The sequence below is a fragment of the Oenanthe melanoleuca genome, unplaced genomic scaffold (genome assembly GCF_029582105.1).
Source record: "Oenanthe melanoleuca isolate GR-GAL-2019-014 unplaced genomic scaffold, OMel1.0 S001, whole genome shotgun sequence".
Lineage (NCBI taxonomy): Eukaryota > Metazoa > Chordata > Aves > Passeriformes > Muscicapidae > Oenanthe > Oenanthe melanoleuca.
This window is the reverse complement of record NW_026612650.1, coordinates 5,163,392-5,182,787: the sequence shown is the minus strand read 5'-3', so window position 1 is coordinate 5,182,787 and position 19,396 is coordinate 5,163,392. Positions and strand designations below refer to the sequence as shown.

The following is a 19,396-nucleotide window of genomic DNA, read 5'->3' as shown; positions in this document are numbered from 1 at the left end:
GGCTATAGCTTTAGAGGCAGTACGGATGGCTTCTCGGGCAGCACGGGTGGTAGTCATTACCTCATGGGCTCGCAGTCCCTCTGCCTGTGCCTGTGGGGTGATCATGGCTGGGTCTCTGCCCATCAGCCTCTGTATGCTGGAGCCATGCAGAGGATGGTTTTCCCCTGTTACCAAGGCTAGCTGCTTGGCACAATTGTCCTCCCATTCTTGCTTAAAAACGATCATCCCTGCCCCATCAAAGATTAATCTGCAAGTTTGTTTAATATCAAAGGGAAGCATATCATCGCTTCCAAAAATGCTGTCAATAAGTGTAGAAACCATGGCAGAATTGATTCCTTTATCGGCAATCGCTTTTACAATAGCCTGTACATCCTTCGGATTTACCGGGGAATACGTTCTCTGGTTTCCGCCGGCACCCCCCACTCTGACCGGGAATACTAGCTTGGCAGACGGCGCCCACTCAGCACATGCTATTTTTATTTCACGCCAATCTGTAAGGGGGGTTCGATTTGTATCTGGTGTCCCCCTAACCCATGCCGGACGGTTGTGGTTAGTTGCCCTGTAAGCCGCGGCACCCTTCTTGTAAACCTCCCAGCCGGTATCCGATTCAGTGTCTGACCACCCTTCCGACCGGCTGTCCCAGCTCCGGTCAGAGTCAGAGCCGGAAGTCGACTGACTGGACGTTTCCGGGCTGCTCAGCCTTTTCCTCGGGCTCCGCCCCGCCCCGTTCCCCGGGGGCCGTACCGTTCCCTCCCCCGGTGCTTCCCCCGCCTCCTGCTGGGGGAGGTCCTTGCCTTACAAGGATCTAATTTGCAAAGAGCTCTGTGATTGGTCTGACGCTCGTTCCCGGGGGACGCCCCTCTGCCCCGCTCCCCCGCGCTTGCGCCGTTCAGAACGCCCGTGGCTTCCCTGCCTCCCGCATCATTGCGCAATGCTCGACCACGCGGCTCGGCGCCATTTTCAAAACCGTATGGAGGCGGCTCGGTCTTTTCCGCCGCCTGTATTTCTGATATAATGGCTGCATTTCGCGCCTCATCTGCTAATCCTTGCCACAACTCCCGCGCGCTCCGTCCCCCCTCTCCCGGTGAAGGTGGGTCCCGACCCGGGGGCTGCGGGGGGGTCCGGGGTTCCCGCGAGCACCCGCTCGCCCGATTCAAACCCCTCCGCGGTTTGTGTCGCCGCCCCAATCCCCGTTTGCGGTGCGGCAAACAGACATGCTCGGGCAGCTTGCCAGGCTTGCTGCTCTTGCCGGGCGGCTTGCAGCGCCCGCATTACTTTTCCCCACGCTTTAAGCGCTTTTCCTGACCCTGAGGTCATGGTGTTTTCCGCCAACGCTTTTGTGCATTTATCCCAAATCTCCGGATGGAGAATGTCTACCGGGCCGTCTATAGCCCCAAGCTTAATAAGTCTCGGCACTGCAAGACAGAAATCTTTAAGCTTACAATTCAGACCCCACTGCGTGTAGATCTCACTTACGACCTTCGCGACTTGTTCCATATTCCTCGCGGGTCCAGAGGACGTCTCCTCTCACTGCACTCGCCAGCGGTGCAGTCGCTGGATCTTGGGCAGGCGAAACCCCGAAATCCGGACGATCGGTTTCCGATGTACCTCCGGGTTTCGGCACCAGTTGTTGTCTGGTAGCCTGGTTCAAGTCCAGCACGGTGGCCCTATCCCTGGGTCACTCGGTCCATCAGCTCCAGGACACCAATGTGGTGGACAGCAAATGGCGTTTATTGAGGGGTTACAGGGGGTTTTAAGGACAGGGGTCCTTGGGTCATTTCCTCTAGCTCACATCCGGCAAGGGGTAGCCAGGTACAGAGCTGAGGTCAGACCACAAGGTGGAGGTGAAGGGGGTCCCTGGCTGCCCGTACATCCCGAGAATCTTCCGTTCGCAATATCCCTATCTCTCTACAGCTACTGCAGCCCCCTCCTACTGAGCAGTGCTGCCCCCTTGTGGACAAAGCATGGTACTGCAGACTCCTCCCTGAGCAGGTCTGACCCCTTGTAGACAGAGCATGATACTCCAGCACCCCCCCCCGTTGAGGAGTGCTGCCCACTTGTGGACGCAAACCAGAACTGCAACCTCTCTTGTCCTCATGCAGTGCTGCCCCCTTGCAGACGCAGCATCATACTGCAGTCCCTTCCCCGAGCAGTGCTGCCTCCTTCCCCTCCTTATGGATAACAGCATGGTACTTCACCCGCCTCGTTTGCGAGTAGAGCTGCCCCATTCTGGATACAACCTGATACTGCAGCAGCCCCTTTCAAGCAGTGCTGTCCTCTTGTGGACACAGCATGGTCCTGTAGCCCGCCCCCGGAGCAGTGCTGCCCTATTGTGCACAAAAGCTGATACTGTACCCACCACCCTCCTTGAGCAGATCTGCCCCTTGTGGACACAGCCCAGTACTGCAGCCCCCCATTCCGAGCAGTGCTGCCGCCTTGTGAGCACACCCTGGTACTGCAGCCCGCTCCCCCCCACCACCTCCCCTAAAAGTGCAGCCCCCTTTGTGAATACACCCCAGTACTGCATCCCAGCCTTACAAACAGTGTTACCCCATTGTGGACACAAGCCGGTACTGCAGCCCCCACCTCTGAACAGCGCTGTCCAATTGTGGACACAACATGCTACCGCAACTACCCCCTCCCCCGAGCAGTTCTGCACCTTTGTGGACACACCATGATACAGCAACCCTCCACCCTGAGTTGTGCTGCCCCCTTGTGAACATACCATGGTACTGAAGACCCCCCTCTTCCAAGCAGTGCTGCACCTTTTGTGGACAAAACTTCGTACTGCAGTCCCCCTCCTGGGTAGTTCTGACCCTTCGCAGACACAGCATGATACTCCAGCACCACCACCCCTCCTTGAGGAGTGCTGCCGCCTTGTGGACACACCCACAGGGTTTCCACTCTTGAGGTTTCTGGGGGTGCTGACTACTTTTATCTTAAACTCCTGGCCACACTTTGCCCTCTTCCTTTAACCATTGCCCGAGGTACTAGGAAGGTACAGCCTTCCTGACCTGCCTGCCCCATATTCCCTCTTGAACCTGGCATTTCCCCCAAATTTGCAAAGTTCAGCCTTGTGCAGAACCTTGTCTGCTTCAGGAGCCAAGCTGCCTGAGCCCCATAGCAGACCTGCTGCCAAAGTCAGTAGAAATGTAACGAGCCATTTCACAGACCTTAACACCCATGCCTTCACCCATCAAATGATTTGTAAAGACATGAACACACATCTTTCCTCTCACATTGATGCTTTCTGTGCTGGTAACAGTCTTTAAAGTCCAACCTTTGGCCTGACCTCTCTGCTGTTTCAGTTCCATGGAAGAAGGTTCTTGTCTCTTCCCCTTCCATGGGCAGACTGGTGTTCAGCCATGTCCAGGACAGCAGGGCCCCACCCAACATCCCTGTGCCCTGGAAAGACAAAAACCATCACCCCAAATGTCCCCATTCTTCCTTCTTCCCAGACATTTGGCTCTGCCAGTGGGGTTTGCTGCTGGTTGCCACAGGGAAAAGGAGACCATAGTGACACTGTGGGGCCCCATTTAACCAAACATCCATTGTGACACTGGTGAACCTCACAGAACCAAGGAAACCCCATAGGGCACCATGGAGCCAAACAGCCATTGTGACACTACAGAACCTCACAGAACCAGAGTCTATGGTGAAACAGCAAGGCCTTGTGGAACCAAGGAGACCAAAAAATTTAAAACATTCCTTGCATACCTCTACCTTGGGACAGGAGAACCTCCTTGGTGTCACCTTGGGCTGGCACACACTAAGGGAAGGTGTCTATTTGTAAGGTGGAAATTCAAGAGTTTTAGACTGCTTCAAAAAAAGAAATGGAAGAAAACCCCTGTTTGCCTGAGTGCAGCCAGTTCTCCAAGCAAAGCAGGTCCCAGGTGAGTGAGGACAGACAGATGGGATTGGGGAATGTGAAGCAAGGTTGTCCACACTGGGTCAGACCTCAAGGCACAACTTCTCTGAGCCAGCCAGACCTTCTGAGGAGAGACCCTGGGTCAACATCAGTCACAGAATGCTGCAATCACCTCTTCCCCAAAAAGGAACAGCAAAAAAAATACATTCTTTAGGCTGGAAATACGTATTTCTTAGAAGATCTTTGAAATATTACTTCATTACTATAGGTAAAAACTTCCTAATGAACTCCACTGGACCAGAGGGAAATCAAGGCAGAGCCATGATTTGCCAGGACTTGCTTGATCCCAATGAGCCCTGTGCATTTGGTGCTGAACCCTGAAACCTCAGGGCCTGAGAAGAGATTGCACAAACCTTTCCAAAAGTCCAACTCAGAAGAAGACCTAAAAGTGTCCAGAGGCATTAATGGGATCCACTGAGGTCCATCCCAAACAAAGGTTTCTCTTGGACTCCTTAGAGGAGAGAATTGGAGGCCATGATTGCCCGAAAACCTCTCAGTCACTCAGAAATGAAAAAAGGAAAGTACCTTAAAAAACTGAAGTACCTTGAAGCATTAAAGAGCTCCATGGAGTGCTGTTACTGAGAAAGGCTCTCAAGAGACTAATTAAAGCTGATAATTGGAGACCATGATTGCACAAAGCTCTCAGAGACTCCAAGGGAAAAGCAAAACTCAATGTACTCTGAAAAACCTGCAGTCCCTGGGACCATGAAGGAGCCCCTCAGAGCCATTCCTGACCAAGGCTCCCCTGGGACTGGTCTCAGCGGATCCCTGAGGAATCCGGGGGAGTAATGCCAAGGGCAGCACAAGGGGTGACAGTGGCCAGCCTTGCTGGGGCTGTGCCAGGAGGCCCCAGTGGCTCAGGACAAGGTGTCTCCTGACAGCCCTTGGTGGCACAGACCCTGCTGTGCTCCAGGGCACCAAGACTTGGCTTCTCTTTGTCCCCACCTCTCATCTCTGCCTTCAATTTCCTCCTTTGACTGGAACCTGGAGACACTTTCTCAGTTGTGTTCCTCAGTGGGACCCATTATATCTTTAAGAAACTTTGAAGTTTGATTCTGACTTAGAGCTCTTGAGAGGTTTCTTCAGCTCCCTCTCAGGGACTGATGTCCAGGGACTCAGCCCAAACCCCTGAGAGGGTCATTAAAGTCCTTGTGCTGTGTCTGTGCTGCTGAGCTGGGCTGGGCTCCTGGCACAGCAGCAGCTCCTGGTAAGGGCAGTGCTGCAGAGGAAGAGCTCTGTCCAGGAGCAGCTCCTGTGCACCCCCAGGCTGGGGCACTGCCTGCAGCTACCCCAGGCACAGCAGAGAGGCACAAAGAGCTTCAATCAATCGGGGCTGGGAAGATGCTCAGAAGTGACTGGGGCAGAGTCACTCCCAGCCCTTGACACAGGAAGCTTTGGCTGCAGGACAAGGCACCTGCAGCTCCTGGAGTGATCTCCTAAATCTGGAACATCCCAATGCCTACAGACTCTGTGAGTACAATTCTGAGTTTTTCTGGTGTTGGGGAGGGGAAATGTTCTTGAAGCTCTGTACTGCTGAGAGTTTCTGATCAGTCATGGAGTAGTTCCAAGTCAAGGGTTTTGAGCAAATTGAGGACATTTCCTAAGACTTTATATTTGTTTCCTACTAATCAACAATGGCAAAGTGGGGGGGGAGGGGAAGGATAAATATTAAACATATTATGAGTTTTGTTAAGTGCCTGTGACTTCTGAATTGTTACTTTTAGTGATCAATGGGTTCACAGGAATTTCCTGATGTGCTTTCAGCCACTCCTCTGCCTATGGAAAGCACCATCGTTCCCTTTGCTGGACCCTTAAGGCTCAGTCTGACCTGTCCTTTACCTCACCTGCAAAGAGCCTGCCCCAGCTGCTGCCCTGAAAACAGGCAGGGTTCTGTAAGGCCAAGGAGAGTTCACAGAGATTTGGAGTCTGTGAGTGGTGGCAGGAAGAGATCACTCAGGGAAAAACCTCCACAAGGAGAATCCCCAGGACGCAGAAGTAAGATCACACAATGACAGAAAACAAAAACTAGAAATGTTTTGTCAGGGAGAATACAGAGATCTCCATAAGATCCCCTGCAGTGCAGCCTATCCCTCTGAACAAGCCTCTTCCCTCCTGTCCCCCAGCCAAGCCTCTGCCCTCAGGGCCAGGGGTCCAAGGCGTGAAGCCCCTCCTGTGCAGGCAGAGCTGCAGCAGAGCATCGAATAACTTTGCCCCAGAGAAACCGCACTGTTCTCCCTGCCAACAACAAAAATGCTGAAGAAGCTAGCAGGGGAAATGAACAGTAGCTGTAAAAATGTAGAAAATTTTGTCAGGTTACACCATTTCCATTCCTACATAGCAGGAGTGAAGATGCTATGAGGCTTCTCTTCATTGGCAGGGATTTCCATGGAAAAGGTTGAATATCAGGATTGGCCCCTGCCCCCTCCCAACTGTGCAGAGTAGATCTGAGTTGTCATGAGGCCCTAGGATGACATCCCATCATTGCACCTGTGGTCTCCACCAGGCACTCCTCCCACCCTGGGGCTGAAGGACAATATCCTGGAAACCAAACAGCTGTGTGTGGGAGAGTGGGAATGTCTGTGTGATAAGGCTTTGATTTTGACATATAGAAGTCCCACCTAACTTGTCTCTTACTTTTTCTCCTGTACAAGATTTTTATGCAAAGACACAGCAAATGTCCAACAGCAGCTCCATCAGCCACTTCCTCCTGCTGCCATTGGCAGACACGCGGCAGCTGCAGCTCCTGCACTTCTGCCTCTTCCTGGGCATCTCCCTGGCTGCCCTCCTGGGCAACGGCCTCATCATCAGCGCCGTAGCCTGCGGCCACCACCTGCACACCCCCATGTTCTTCTTCCTGCTCAACCTGGCCCTCACTGACCTGGGCTGCATCTGCACCACGGTGCCCAAAGCCATGCACAATTCCCTCTGGGACACCAGGAACATCTCCTACACAGGATGTGGAATCCAGCTTTTTTTTTTTGCTTTTTCATGTCAGCAGAGTTTTCCCTCTTGACCATCATGTGCTACGACCGCTACGTGTCCATCTGCAAACCCCTGCACTACGGGACCCTCCTGGGCAGCAGAGCTTGTGCCCACATGGCAGCAGCTGCCTGGGCCAGTGGCTTTCTCAATGCTCTGCTGCACACGGCCAACACATTTTCCCTGCCCCTGTGCCATGGCAATGCCCTGGACCAGTTCTTCTGTGAAATCCCCCACATCCTCAAGCTCTCCTGCTCACACTCCCACCTCAGGGAATTTGGGCCCATTGCAGTTAGTGCTTTCCTATATTTGGGATGTTTTGTGTTCATTGTTTTCTCCTATGTGCAGATCTTCAGGGTCGTGCTGAGGATCCCCTCTGAGCAGGGACAGAACAAAGCCTTTTCCACCTGCCTCCCTCACCTGGCCGTGCTCTCAGTGTTTATCAGCACTGGCTTTTTTGCCTATCTGAAGCCCCCCTCCATCTCCTCCCCTTCCCTGGACCTGGCAGTTTCAGTTCTGTACTCAGTAGTGCCTCCAGCCCTGAACCCCCTCATCTACAGCCTGAGGAACCAGGAGATCAAGGCTGTAGTGTGGAGATGGATGACTGGATGCATTAAGAGTCATTGAACTGCAGGCAAATTTATGCAAATCACTTGTTATAAAGATCATCTTGGATACTTATTGTTGGTTGAATTTTAGAATTTGTTTTACATTGTTTAAATTTTTCTTATTGTCCTCAAAGAAATGTGGTTGATTTTGCCATTTCTCCTTTTGTTTCTCTCTACTTTCCCTGTGGCAACACAGTGTCAATGAGGTGCTGCAGCCTTGATGGCTTTAATGAAATTAAGGATCTCACTCCCAGCAAAGTTTTCTCCAGAGATGCCATTTTTGTTCACTTCTCTACAGCTGCAGCAGCAATGTCTGTGTGCAGAGCTGGGGCAGATCAGTGCTGGCACAGCAGCTGTGCCCAGCAGCAGCAGCACTTGGTGTTGCCAGTGCTGCTCCCGTGCCACTGCCCCGCTGCCCTCCTGCCCCTCGTGTTGCTGCAGGGCCTGAGTGCTCTCGGGGCCGGGCACAGCCCTGGGGGTGGCAGTGCCGGGGCTGCAGCAGGGACAGGCCATGGGCACTGCTGGGGCAGCGCTGACGCCTCAGGCCAGGGCCTGGGGGCTCCAGGCTCCTTGGCCAGGCTCTCTCCACAATACTTGGCCAGGCCAATGCTGAGCAGAGAAAACCCCCATGAGCAGCCCCAGGCTGGCCGTGGGCAGGCTGGGGGCAAACAGCATGGCTGGTGCTCTGCAAGGGCCCTGCAAGGGGGAGACCCTGGCAAGGAGCAGCAGAGCAGGGGCTGATCCATCCCCACTGCGCTGGACAGCCCAGGGCAGCGTCCCAGAGTGTCCTCATGCACCTGCCAACAACATCCCCCCTCTGCAGCCCTGGCCTCTCCCCCAGCTCACACAGGTGCCGCATCCTTGCAGGCACAGACACGGCAGCACTGGCTCAGGAGCCCCTGTTTGCACTGCACAGAGCAGGCGTCAGCACCCCCATGGTGCTGCTGTGGGGAGATGGAGCTGAGTGAGCACAAATGCCATCAGCCCCTGGGGCCAGCAAGGGCTGGGGATGGGAGGGAAACCACACAGGTTTGTCATGGCCTCTGGAGTCAGCCAGACAGTTTGTTCCCATGAGCTGTGAGTTTCCTGTCCAACTGTAGACATCATTACTTACAGCCAGGGCTGTCTGGCAGCCACCCCCAAACTGCTCTGAGCATTTTCCTTGGGTTCACCTTTGCTTTCTTTACTTTTTCCTGGTCCAGATTTCTTCTTATTTCCCATCTCCGCTCCAACCCCTTCAAACAGCCCATCCCTGCTTGCCCTTTCCTCTCTACCCCCACTCCTCATTTCATTTCCTGAACTGGCAACATGGGAATGTCCCTTGGGGAGCAGGATCATACTACAAGTGCTTCAGGAATTGTCTGCAGGCTCCTGCAGTGCCTCGTGCTGCTCTCTTGCCAGAGGCACCACAGGCCATGGGGGCACATCTGGGCTGGTGTGTCTGGGTGTGGGGCTCCGTGTTCTGGACAATGAGGAGGGGCTGGAGAAGCTCTGCAGGACTGACAGGATGAGCTTTGGGGCTGTGAGGAGGAGCTGAGGGACCTGGGCTGCTGGACCATCTAAAGAGGAGGCCCAGGGCTCATCCTACAACTGCTCCAGGGGTGGTTTCAGAGAATTACAGAATCAGCAGGGCTGAAAAAGACCTTGGAGATCACCAAGTCCAGCCTGTGCCTGGACACCACCTTTTCTTCCCTGAGTCTTCTCTTCTCCAGAATAAACAACTGCAGCTCCCTCAGCCATTTCTCACAAGACTTATGTTCCAGACCCCTCACCAGCCTTGCTGCCCTTCTCTGGACATGCTCCAGCCCCTCCATGTCCTTCCTAAATTGGGGACACAGCACTCAAGGTACAGCCCAACCAGGTTTGAGTACAGTGGAAGAATCACTGCCCTGCTCCTGCTGGCCACACCATTCCTGATCCAGGCCAGGTGCCATTGGCCTTCTTGGCCACCTGGGCACACTGCTGGCTCATGTTCACCCTGCTGTCCATCAGTGTCCCCAGGTCCCTTTCTGCCTGGCTGCTGTCCAGCCACTCTGTCCCCAGCCTTAGCACTGCAGGGGTTGTTGTGGACAAACTGCAGGAACCGGAACTTGGTCTTGTTAAACCTCACCCTGTTGCATTTGGGCCCTGGATCCAGCCTGTCCAGGTCCCTTTGCAGAGCCCTCCTACCCTCCAGCAGATCCATACTCACACCCAGCTTGGTGTCACGAAGATTCTATGAGGGCCTGGAATGTCACACTGGTCTCCATGATTCTATGAGGCCTCCCAGTGCCACAGTGCCCTTCTGGTTTCAAAGGACTGCACTGAGTCACAAAGTCCCTTGGACACTTGGGACACACAGAGTCACAAAGGATCCTTGTTTCCATGATGTCTTGCAGGGCAGCAATGCTCTCCTTGGTCCCACAGTGCCACAATGGCTTCTTGGTCCCAAGGGGCAGCACGGTGTCCATATTGTTTCCTTCATTACATGAGTCCCTGAGGAGCAGCACTGGCCCCTTGGTTCCATTTTCCCTGCAGTGTCACAATGGCCCCATCATCACAGGAGGTCCTGCTCTGTCACAATGCTCTGCATGGTCCCACAAGGCCCTGCAGTGTCACTGTGGCCTCTTGGTTCCATGAGGGCTCTGAGTGCCACCATGAATTCCTTGGTGCTGCAGTGTCACAATGGAGCCCTGGTTACACAAGATCCTGCAGTGTCACAGGGACCCTTGGTTCCATGGGGTTACACAGTGTCACAATTGTTCCCTTAGTTCCAAGAGTCCGTTGTTGTCTGGTAGCCTGGTTCAAGTCCAGTGGTGGTGGACCAAGTCCGGTGGCCCTATCCCTGGGTCACTCGGTCCATCAGCTCCAAGACACCAATGTGGTGGACAGCAAATGGCGTTTATTGAGGGGTTACAGGGGGTTTTAAGGACACGGGTCCTTGGGTCATTTCCTCTAGCTCACATCCGGCAAGGGGTGGCCAGGTACAGAGCTGAGGTCAGACCACAAGGTGGAGGTGAAGGGGGTCCCTGGCTGCCCGTACATCCCGAGAATCTTCCGTTCGCAATGTCCCTATCTCTCTACATTTCCCCCCTCCCTCATGATTAGTAAAAAATCATATAAAGATTACCTAATATGGACATTCTAAAATTTTATGTGTTAGTAAGGTTAGTATAAAATTGTAAATTTGTTAGTAACGAGCACACTTTAAAGCAGCTGTCGGCGTTCGACGAACATAATGTTAACTGCTTCTAAACGCTTTTTGACAAATAGTACTAATTTGTTAAATATGCAAGGCCCGAAGATTAGTGTTAGTAGGATTATAATGACCGGGCCGATTAATGTAGAAATTAGGGTGGTGAGCCATGGGGACTGGTTGAACCACGATTCGAACCAGCCCTGTTTAGCTTCTCTGTCCATTTTTCTCTGGTTCAGTCGCTCCCTCAGCTCGGCCATGGAGTTTCTAACAACTCCCGTGTGGTCTGCATAGAAGCAGCATTCCTCCCTCAGGGCGGCACATAGGCCCCCCTGCTGCATGAACAGAAGGTCCAGTCCTCGCCTGTTTTGGAGGACGACTTCTGAGAGTGAGGAGAGGGATGTTTCCAGGGATGAAATGGATTTCTCGATCTTTTGCAAGTCTTCGTCGACTGTCATTTGAAGGTGGGTCAGTCCTTGATGCTGAGTTGCCAGGGACGAGACACCTGTGGCAGCGCCGGTAACTCCTAAGCCGAGGAGCATCGCGATGGTGATGCCTGTTAACACTTCCCGCTTGTGGAGCCGGCCTGGTTCCTCGAGCAGGTGGTACACCTCGTCGTCCTGGCGGTACTGGACTCTAGGAACAATGAGAACTTGGACACAAAAGTCAGCAGAGTGATTGAATTTGGTAATGAGCACACATGGGGTTACTCCAGCTCGGTGACAGACCCACATCCCCGATGCGGCTGGGATCGCCCACTGGAACTTTCCCCTTTTAAGTTTGACGAAGTTCCGGCAGACGCTACCAGTCCGCTTCGCCATGGCTGCGTTTCCAAAGCATCTGCCTTGGCCTGTGACCTGGCTTAGGGCGATGCCCCTCCGGGGTGTGTCCCATCTGCATTGGCGTGGATTGTCCGACTTTGAAAAGATAAACGGGAGATCAAGGGCAACACCTTCATAAAAAGGGGGTCGTGCATCATAGCACAACCAGCACGATTCTGTGAGATTTGGGTTGGACTGGTTTAACGATAGAAATGTAGCATTTAACACACTTAGGAAGGGATCAGAGAGGGTTGGTTTGGATAAGAGATCGGATGGGGAGGAGACAGATCGCAGCATCTGTGTGTTGTGGCTGGAGCTATGGTTAGCTGCAATTCCTTTTCTGGGTTTGCTCATTGTAAGAACCGGATTGGGTCTGGCTGATCGGGATATTGAGGGTGGGAGTCTGATAATTTGTATGTTCACCCAGACACGGCGAGGATGATGGACAAACGCTGTCCACACCTTGCCTGTGGCCCAGCTATTGTGGGTTGGCTGCAGAACTGTCATTATATAGCCTGTGCATGTGTGCTCAGCCCTGCCTTGGGGCATGAGTACGTACTTATCCATGCCAAACCTTGGTTCGATACAGCCGTGAGGAGAATACTTAATCTGCAGGAACTTATCTGGCTGTTGCGGTTTCCATCTATCGCTTGTAACAATAGTTTCACACCCCCAATACCCACAATATCCATACCCTGGGTAATTACAGTAACCTTTCCCTGGGTTGGAAGCAGGACACCAATACGTCTGAAATATTGCTGGCTTATCAAATTTGGGGAATTTCGTATAGAAGGGAAAAATGTCCTTTAGGTTGAACTTGAAGGATGGGGTGTCTGCTGTTATATTTTCTTTGATGACCCTCTCACCTGAAAGATGGCGTAGAACCCACCTGAACGGCTGGTGAGGGTAATGCTTTGTGTTTGCGTGCCCTCCGCCTACCAAGCCTAGGAACAAAATGACACAGAAATACCGTCGCTGCTTTGATTGTGAGTGTGTGAGCTTCTCAGGTGATGCCGGGTTGCTCGGTGGTCTCTCTCTCTTTCCCGGCAGTGAGGCGTACGGGTTGCGAGGGCGTCCCATGATCCAGTCCTGCAAACAAAGTCTTAGAATTCTCATTAGCTGCACTTTGAAGGTCTGGTTTGATAGATTTGAGTGGACACCATTTAACGTTCCCATCTCTTTTAACGGCCGCATACCCCCGCCCCGTTAGTACTAGCCTCCAACCTTGTTCCCACTCCCCTAGTTCATTTCTGATCACAACTCGTGGGCCTTTCTCTAGTGCTTGGGTGGCCCAGTGTCTCTGGGCAGGACTGTTTGTATCATCCCCCCTAGGGAACTGGTTTAACGCTAGCAGCGCAGTTGCCAGTATGCGCGCCTGGTCACTTGAAGGAATGGCATTGGTGAAGCCTTCTGTCTTTGCCAGGACTTCCAGTTTAGTTTTCAGAGTTTGATTCGCTCTTTCGACGATGGCTTGTCCGGTGCTGTTGTATGGGATGCCGTGTACCAAAGCGATGTTCCATTTTGAGATGAATGCTTGGACGGTCTTTGAGGTGAAATTTGTGCCATTGTCTGTTTTGATCTGTTTTGGGACTCCAAGCCATGCCATGGCTGTCAGCCAATGTTGGATGGTGGCTTTGGAATCTGTCTTGGAATGCTGTGTGGCCACGATCATACCGCTGTATGTATCCACGGTAACTGCGAGCCATACTCGGGGTTTTAATAGCTGGCATTGGGTAAAGTCTGTTTGCCATATTTCCGAGGCTTTGAGGCCTCTGGGGTTGACGCCGCTGGACCACAGAGGTGATTTCTGACAGTGAGGGCACGTGGCAACAACGTGCTTTGCGTCTGCAGCAGAAATCCCGCACTTCTTTACAAGTGCTTTTGCTCCGATGTGAAGGGATTCATGCAACTGACGAGCTTCTTTCAGCGTCCATACGCCTTTTGCGGCTGCGTCAGCCTTGTCATTGCCAATTTGATAGAACCCTTTGACCGGGTCGTGGCTGTTGACATGGATGACTGATATGGTGCCTTTCCGTGAATAGAGCGCTTCTTCTAGCATTGTTGCCACTGTGGACACTGACACACCTGGTCCAGACATTGCTAGGCAGAGCTTGGCCACAAATATGGAGTCAGTCACAATGTTGAGGTGTTCTTCTGGGAACAGTCCACACGCTAGCACTACGGCTGCAGCTTCTAATTGCTGGACTGAAAGCGAGGGGTCTGTTGCCTTGACACACTGCCATTGCTCTCCTGACTGCCACACTGCCGCTGCGGTGGAGGTCAGCGATGATGCGTCAGTAAAGATGGTTGGTCCTGCCTGCGGTCGGTCGATTATCTTTGGTGGGAGGTCGATGTCAACGATGGTGAGCAGCCGGGTCCAAGGGGGTTTTGCAGCGTAGCGAATCTCTCCTCCGAAGCCTGCTAGGGCCACAGCTAGGTATTCGGATATTGTCGTTGACTGCGCTGAGAGTTGCTTGCGGAAGGGCAAGTAAATCTTGGCCGGTTCCATGCCCAGATACCTTAGGGCGAGTTTCCTGCCTTTCATGATGAGGCTGCCGAGGCACTCAACTCCTGGGGAGAAGGCTCGTGATGGTTTCCCCAAGACTACCCATTGTATTGGCTGGGCTTTGTCGGGGGGTCCTTGGGCTAGGGCCCCCACTCCCCCCTGTTTTGTGAAGTGGACGTACAGATCGACTGGTGCACTAGCGTCCCATCTGGCGAGGGTGCTCTCTGACATCTGATGCTCGATAAAGTCGAGCGATCTTATCGCTTCCGGTGTTAGGATCTTCTGCTCCCATGAGTTTTTCCATTTCAAGAGGTCGTGTAGAGGGTCCATGACCTCTGGAGGAATTAGGATGATGTTGCGGAGCCACTGCAAGGATCCTACCAGCTGCTGCATGTCGTGGAGCGTCTTGATATCTCGGCGGATTTTTATTTGGGGAGGGGTTACGTAGGAGCTTGTGATTCCCACCCCTAGGAAGGTTACACACGGTCCCTTTTTTATTTTTGCACTGGCTATTTCAAAACCGCTCGTCTTTAAGGTCTCGGAGACGGTCGATATCAGCTGGTCCACTTGGCTTGGAGATGGTGCAGCGATCTGGATATCGTCCATGTACTGCAGGATAGTTACAGTTGGATGGCTCTGCCGGACTGGTGCTAGCGCTCGGTCTACCGTGATCTGGCAGATGGTGGGGGAGTTGATCATCCCTTGAGGTAGCATTTTCCAGTGGAAGCGTAGGTTAGGACGTTGGCTGTTTGGAAAGACAATGGAAAAAGCGAACCGCTCCTTGTCGTCCTCGTGCAGGGGAATAGAAAAGAAGCAGTCTTTGATGTCAAGCACTGCACAGGGCTGCCCTCTTGGTATCATCGAGTTCATGGGCAGCAGTGTCTGCACCGGGCCCATCGGCTGGATTTTCTTGTTTACCTCTCGCAGGTCATGCAGAAGACGAAAGCCTTCACCAGACCGTTTAGGTATTACAAAGATCGGAGTATTCCATGGGCTCATGGAGGGTTCTATATGATTCTTATGCAGTTCACGGCCAACAAGCTCAAGGAGAGCAGTCATTCGAGGCTTGGATAAGGGCCACTGTTCGATATACACCGGATCGATTGATTTCCAAGTTAGTTTGATGGGCAGGGACGGGTACACGACAGTGGCCCTTAGTATAAATTTGTCATCCTGACGTCCAGCAGGGCTAAGGCATCTCTCCCCAACAAGGGTGGGCAGTCCGACATGACGTATACCGTGAGGGTGATAGTTCTTCCTGGTCCTCTTTTGGTGCAGAGTGTTATTGCTATTGGCTGGGTGCTTTTGTGGGCTTGGGACTGCCCTCCAACTCCGCTCACCATGGGGGCTTCTTCTAGCTTCCATGGTAGAGGCCAGTGTATATCTGGAATGACAGTGACGTCTGATCCAGTGTCCACCCAAAAGGGGCGGCAGATGGCCGTGCCGTCAGAGCTGTTGCGGAGACGACACTCTGCCCACACGATCAGCGGGTGCCTACCCACCTTCACTGCAAAGGCCACCCATGGGTCTCGCTCGTATGCTTTCATAGCCAAGGCCACCCAGGGGCCTCGTCCCCAGGGTGCTGTTCTTGGTAGTCCTGAGGTGCAGGTGGGTTTGGCTGAGCTGTTGGCTGGGCGACAAAGTTGGCTATTTCTTGAGGGGGTAATGGGCGTGGAAGCCCCGTGCCCCATTGAGGGTTGCTGTAGGTGGGCCGCTTGGCGTTCCAGGAGGGAGAGGGCTGGGTGCGGCCCGGCTGCCCCCTCCCCTTCCCGTTTCCCTGAGGCTTGGATTTGCATTCCTTAGCAAGATGCCCCTTCTTTCCAGAAGCCCAGCATGGTCCTCTGATTTTCCCCTGGCGTGGTGCAGCAGCTGCTGGTGGGTGTCCTGACTGGGGACAGTTTACTGCCACATGACCTGCCTGGCCACACTTGAAGCATGCCATCACGCTGGTTATTGCAGTGCGAACTGCTGCTTGAATGGGAGCTAGGTGTTCTTCCTTTGCAACATGTCTGATCATGGTTGCGATATTAGATCCAGGTGGCAGTGATCTTAAAATGTCTCTGGTGGCTGAATTACACTGCTGGCGCAGGCAATCTGCTAGCACAGGTCCTTTCGCTTCTGAGGGCAATGCTGAGCAGTCTAATGCTGCCTGGAGACGGTCTACAAACTGAGTGAAGCTTTCACTCTCACTCTGCTTTACGGTGGACCATGGTGATGGTCTGGCTATAGCTTTAGAGGCTGTGCGGATGGCTTCTCGGGCAGCACGGGTGGTAGTCATAACCTCATGGGCTCGCAGTCCCTCTGCCTGTGCCTATGGGGTAAGCATGGCTGGGTCTCTGCCCATCAGCCTCTGTATGCTGGAGCCATGCAGAGGATGGTTTTCCCCTGTTACCAAGGCTAGCTGCTTGGCACAATTATCCTCCCATTCTTGCTTAAAAACAATCATCCCCGCCCCATCAAAGATTAGTCTGCAGGTTTGTTTAATATCAAAGGGAAGCATATCATCGCCTCCAAAAATGCTGTCAATAAGTGTAGAAACCATGGCAGAATTGATTCCTTTGTCGGCAACCGCTTTTACAATGGCTTGCACATCCTTAGGGTTTACCGGGGAATACGTTCTCTGGTTTCCGCCGGCACCCCCCACTCTGACCAGGAATACTAGCTTGGCAGACGGCGCCCACTCAGCACATGCTATTTTTATTTCACGCCAATCTGTAAGGGGGGTTCGATTTGCATCTGATGTCCCCCTAACCCATGCCGGAGGGTTGTGGTTAGTTGCCCTGTAAGCCGCGGCACCCTTCTTGTAAACCTCCCAGCCGGTATCCGATTCAGTGTCTGACCACCCTTCCGACCGGCTGTCCCAGCTCCGGTCAGAGTCAGAGCCGGAAGCTGACTGACTGGACGTTTCCGGGCTGCTCAGCCTTTTTCTCGGGCTCCGCCCCCGCCCCGTTCCCCGGGGGCCGTACCGTTCCCTCCCCTGGTGCTTCCCCCGCCTCCTGCTGGGGGAGGTCCTTGCCTTACAAGGATCTAATTTGCAAAGAGCTCTGTGATTGGTCTGACGCTCGTTCCCGGGGGACGCCCCTCTGCCCCGCTCCCCTGCGCTTGCGCCGTTCAGAACGCCCGTGGCTTCCCCGACTCCCGCATCATTGCGCAATGCTCGACCACGCGGCTCGGCGCCATTTTCAAAACCGTATGGAGGCGGCTCGGTCTTTTCTGCCGCCTGTATCTCCGATATAATGGCTGCATTTCGCGCCTCGTCCGCCAATCCTTGCCACAACTCCCGCGCGCCCTGTCCCCCCTCTCCCGGTGAAGGTGGGTCCCGACCCGGGGGCTGCAAAGGGGGGTCCGGGGTTCCCGCGTGCACTCGCTCGCCCGATTCAAACCCCTCCGCGGTTTGTGTCGCCGCCCCAATCCCCGTTTGCGGCGCGGCAAACAGACATGCTCGGGCAGCTTGCCAGGCTTGCTGCTCCTGCCGGGCGGCTTGCAGCGCCCGCATCACTTTTCCCCACGCTTTAAGCGCTTTTCCTGACCCTGAGGTCATGGTGTTTTCCGCCAAAGCTTTTGTGCATTTATCCCAAATCTCCAGATGGAGAATGTCTACCGGGCCGTCTATAGCCCCAAGCTTAATAAGTCTCGGCACTGCAAGACAGAAATCTTTAAGCTTACAATTCAGACCCCACTGCGTGTGGATCTCACTTACGACCTTCGCGACTTGTTCCATATTCCTCGCGGGTCCAGAGGACGTCTCCTCTCACTGCACTCGCCAGCGGTGCAGTCGCTGGATCTTGGGCAGGCGAAACCCCGAAATCCGGACGATCGGTTCCCGATGTACTTCCCGGGTTTCGGCACCAGTTGTTGTCTGGTAGCCTGGTTCAAGTCCAGCATGGTGGCCCTATCCCTGGGTCACTCGGTCCATCAGCTCCAGGACACCAATGTGGTGGACAGCAAATGGCGTTTATTGAGGGGTTACAGGGGGTTTTAAGGACAGGGGTCCTTGGGTCATTTCCTCTAGCTCACATCCGGCAAGGGGTGGCCAGGTACAGAGCTGAGGTCAGACCACAAGGTGGAGGTGAAGGGGGTCCCTGGCTGCCTGTACATCCCGAGAATCTTCCGTTCGCAATATCCCTATCTCTCTACAGATAACAGAGAGATACCGTTGCTGCTTTGACTGTGACGGTGTGAGCTTCTCAGGTGATGCCGGGTTGCTTTGTGGTCCCTCTCTCGTTACTTGTAGTGGGGTGTACAGGTTGCGGGGGCGTCCGATGATCCAGTCCTGCAAACAAAGTCTCACAATTCTCATTATCTCCACTCTGAAGGTCTGGTTTGATAGATTTGAGTGGACACCATTTAATGTCCCCATCTTTTTTAACAGCCGCATACCCCCGCCCCGTGAGTACTAGCCTCCAACCTTGTTCCCACTCCCCTAGTTCGTTTCTGATTACAACCCGTGGGCCTTTCTCTAGTGCTCAAGTGGCCCAGTGTCTCTGGGCTGGACTGTTTGTCTCATCCTCCCTAGGGAATTGATTTAATGCTAGCAGCGCTGTTGCTAGTAAACGCGCCTGGTCGCTTGAGGGAATGGCATTGATGAAGCCTTCTGCCTTTGCTAGTACTTCCAGTTTAGTTTTTAGAGTCTGATTTGCTCTTTCTACAATGGCTTGTCCAGTGCTGTTGTACGGGATGCCATGTACCAAGGCGATGTTCCATTTCGAGACGAATGCTTGGACTGTCTTCGAGGTGAAATTCGTGCCATTGTCTGTCTTGATCTGTTTTGGGATTCCAAGCCATGCCATGGCTGTCAGCCAATGTTGGATGGTGGCTTTGGAATCTGTCTTGGGATGCTGTGTGGCCACGATCATACTACTGTACGTATCTACGGTAACTGCGAGCCACACTCAGGGTTTTAATAGCTGGCATTGGGTAAAGTCTGTTTGCCATATTTCTGAGGCTTTGAGGCCTCTGGGGTTGACGCCGCTGGACCACAGTGGTGATTTCTGACAGTGAGGGCATGTGGCAACTACGTGCTTTGCGTCTGCAGCAGAAATCCCGCACTTCTTTACAAGTGCTTTTGCTCCGATGTGAAGGGATTCATGCAACTGACGAGCTTCTTTCAGCGTCCATACGCCTTTTGCGGCTGCGTCAACCTTGTCATTGCCAAATTGGTAGAACCCTTTGGTCGGGTTGTGGCTGTTGACGTGGATGACTGATATGGTGCCTTTCCGTGAATAGAGTGCTTCTTCTAGCATCATTGCTACCGGGGACACCGATACACCTGGTCCAGACATGGCTAGGCAGAGCTTGGCCACAAATATGGAGTCAGTTACAATGTTGAGGTGTTCTTCTGGGAACAGTCCACACACTAGCACTACGGCAGCCGCTTCG

At 53.4% G+C, this 19,396-nt stretch overlaps 3 protein-coding genes across 3 annotated transcripts in view; 1 reads left to right on the top strand and 2 right to left on the bottom strand.

The window, feature by feature from the left end:
* LOC130266098 (zinc finger protein OZF-like) overlaps positions 1-19,396 on the bottom strand; it is a 793,423-nt gene that overhangs the window by 423,893 nt on the left and 350,134 nt on the right. The window lies entirely within an intron of this gene.
* The window catches only part of LOC130266127 (uncharacterized), a 1,034,314-nt gene that overhangs the window by 941,394 nt on the left and 73,524 nt on the right, over positions 1-19,396 (top strand). The window lies entirely within an intron of this gene.
* On the bottom strand, positions 10,436-13,207 carry LOC130266168 (MLV-related proviral Env polyprotein-like). Its single transcript, XM_056515522.1, has one exon. The coding sequence runs from the start codon at positions 12,703-12,705 to the stop codon at positions 10,702-10,704; it is 2,004 nt and encodes a 667-aa protein (XP_056371497.1). The 5' UTR covers positions 12,706-13,207; the 3' UTR covers positions 10,436-10,701.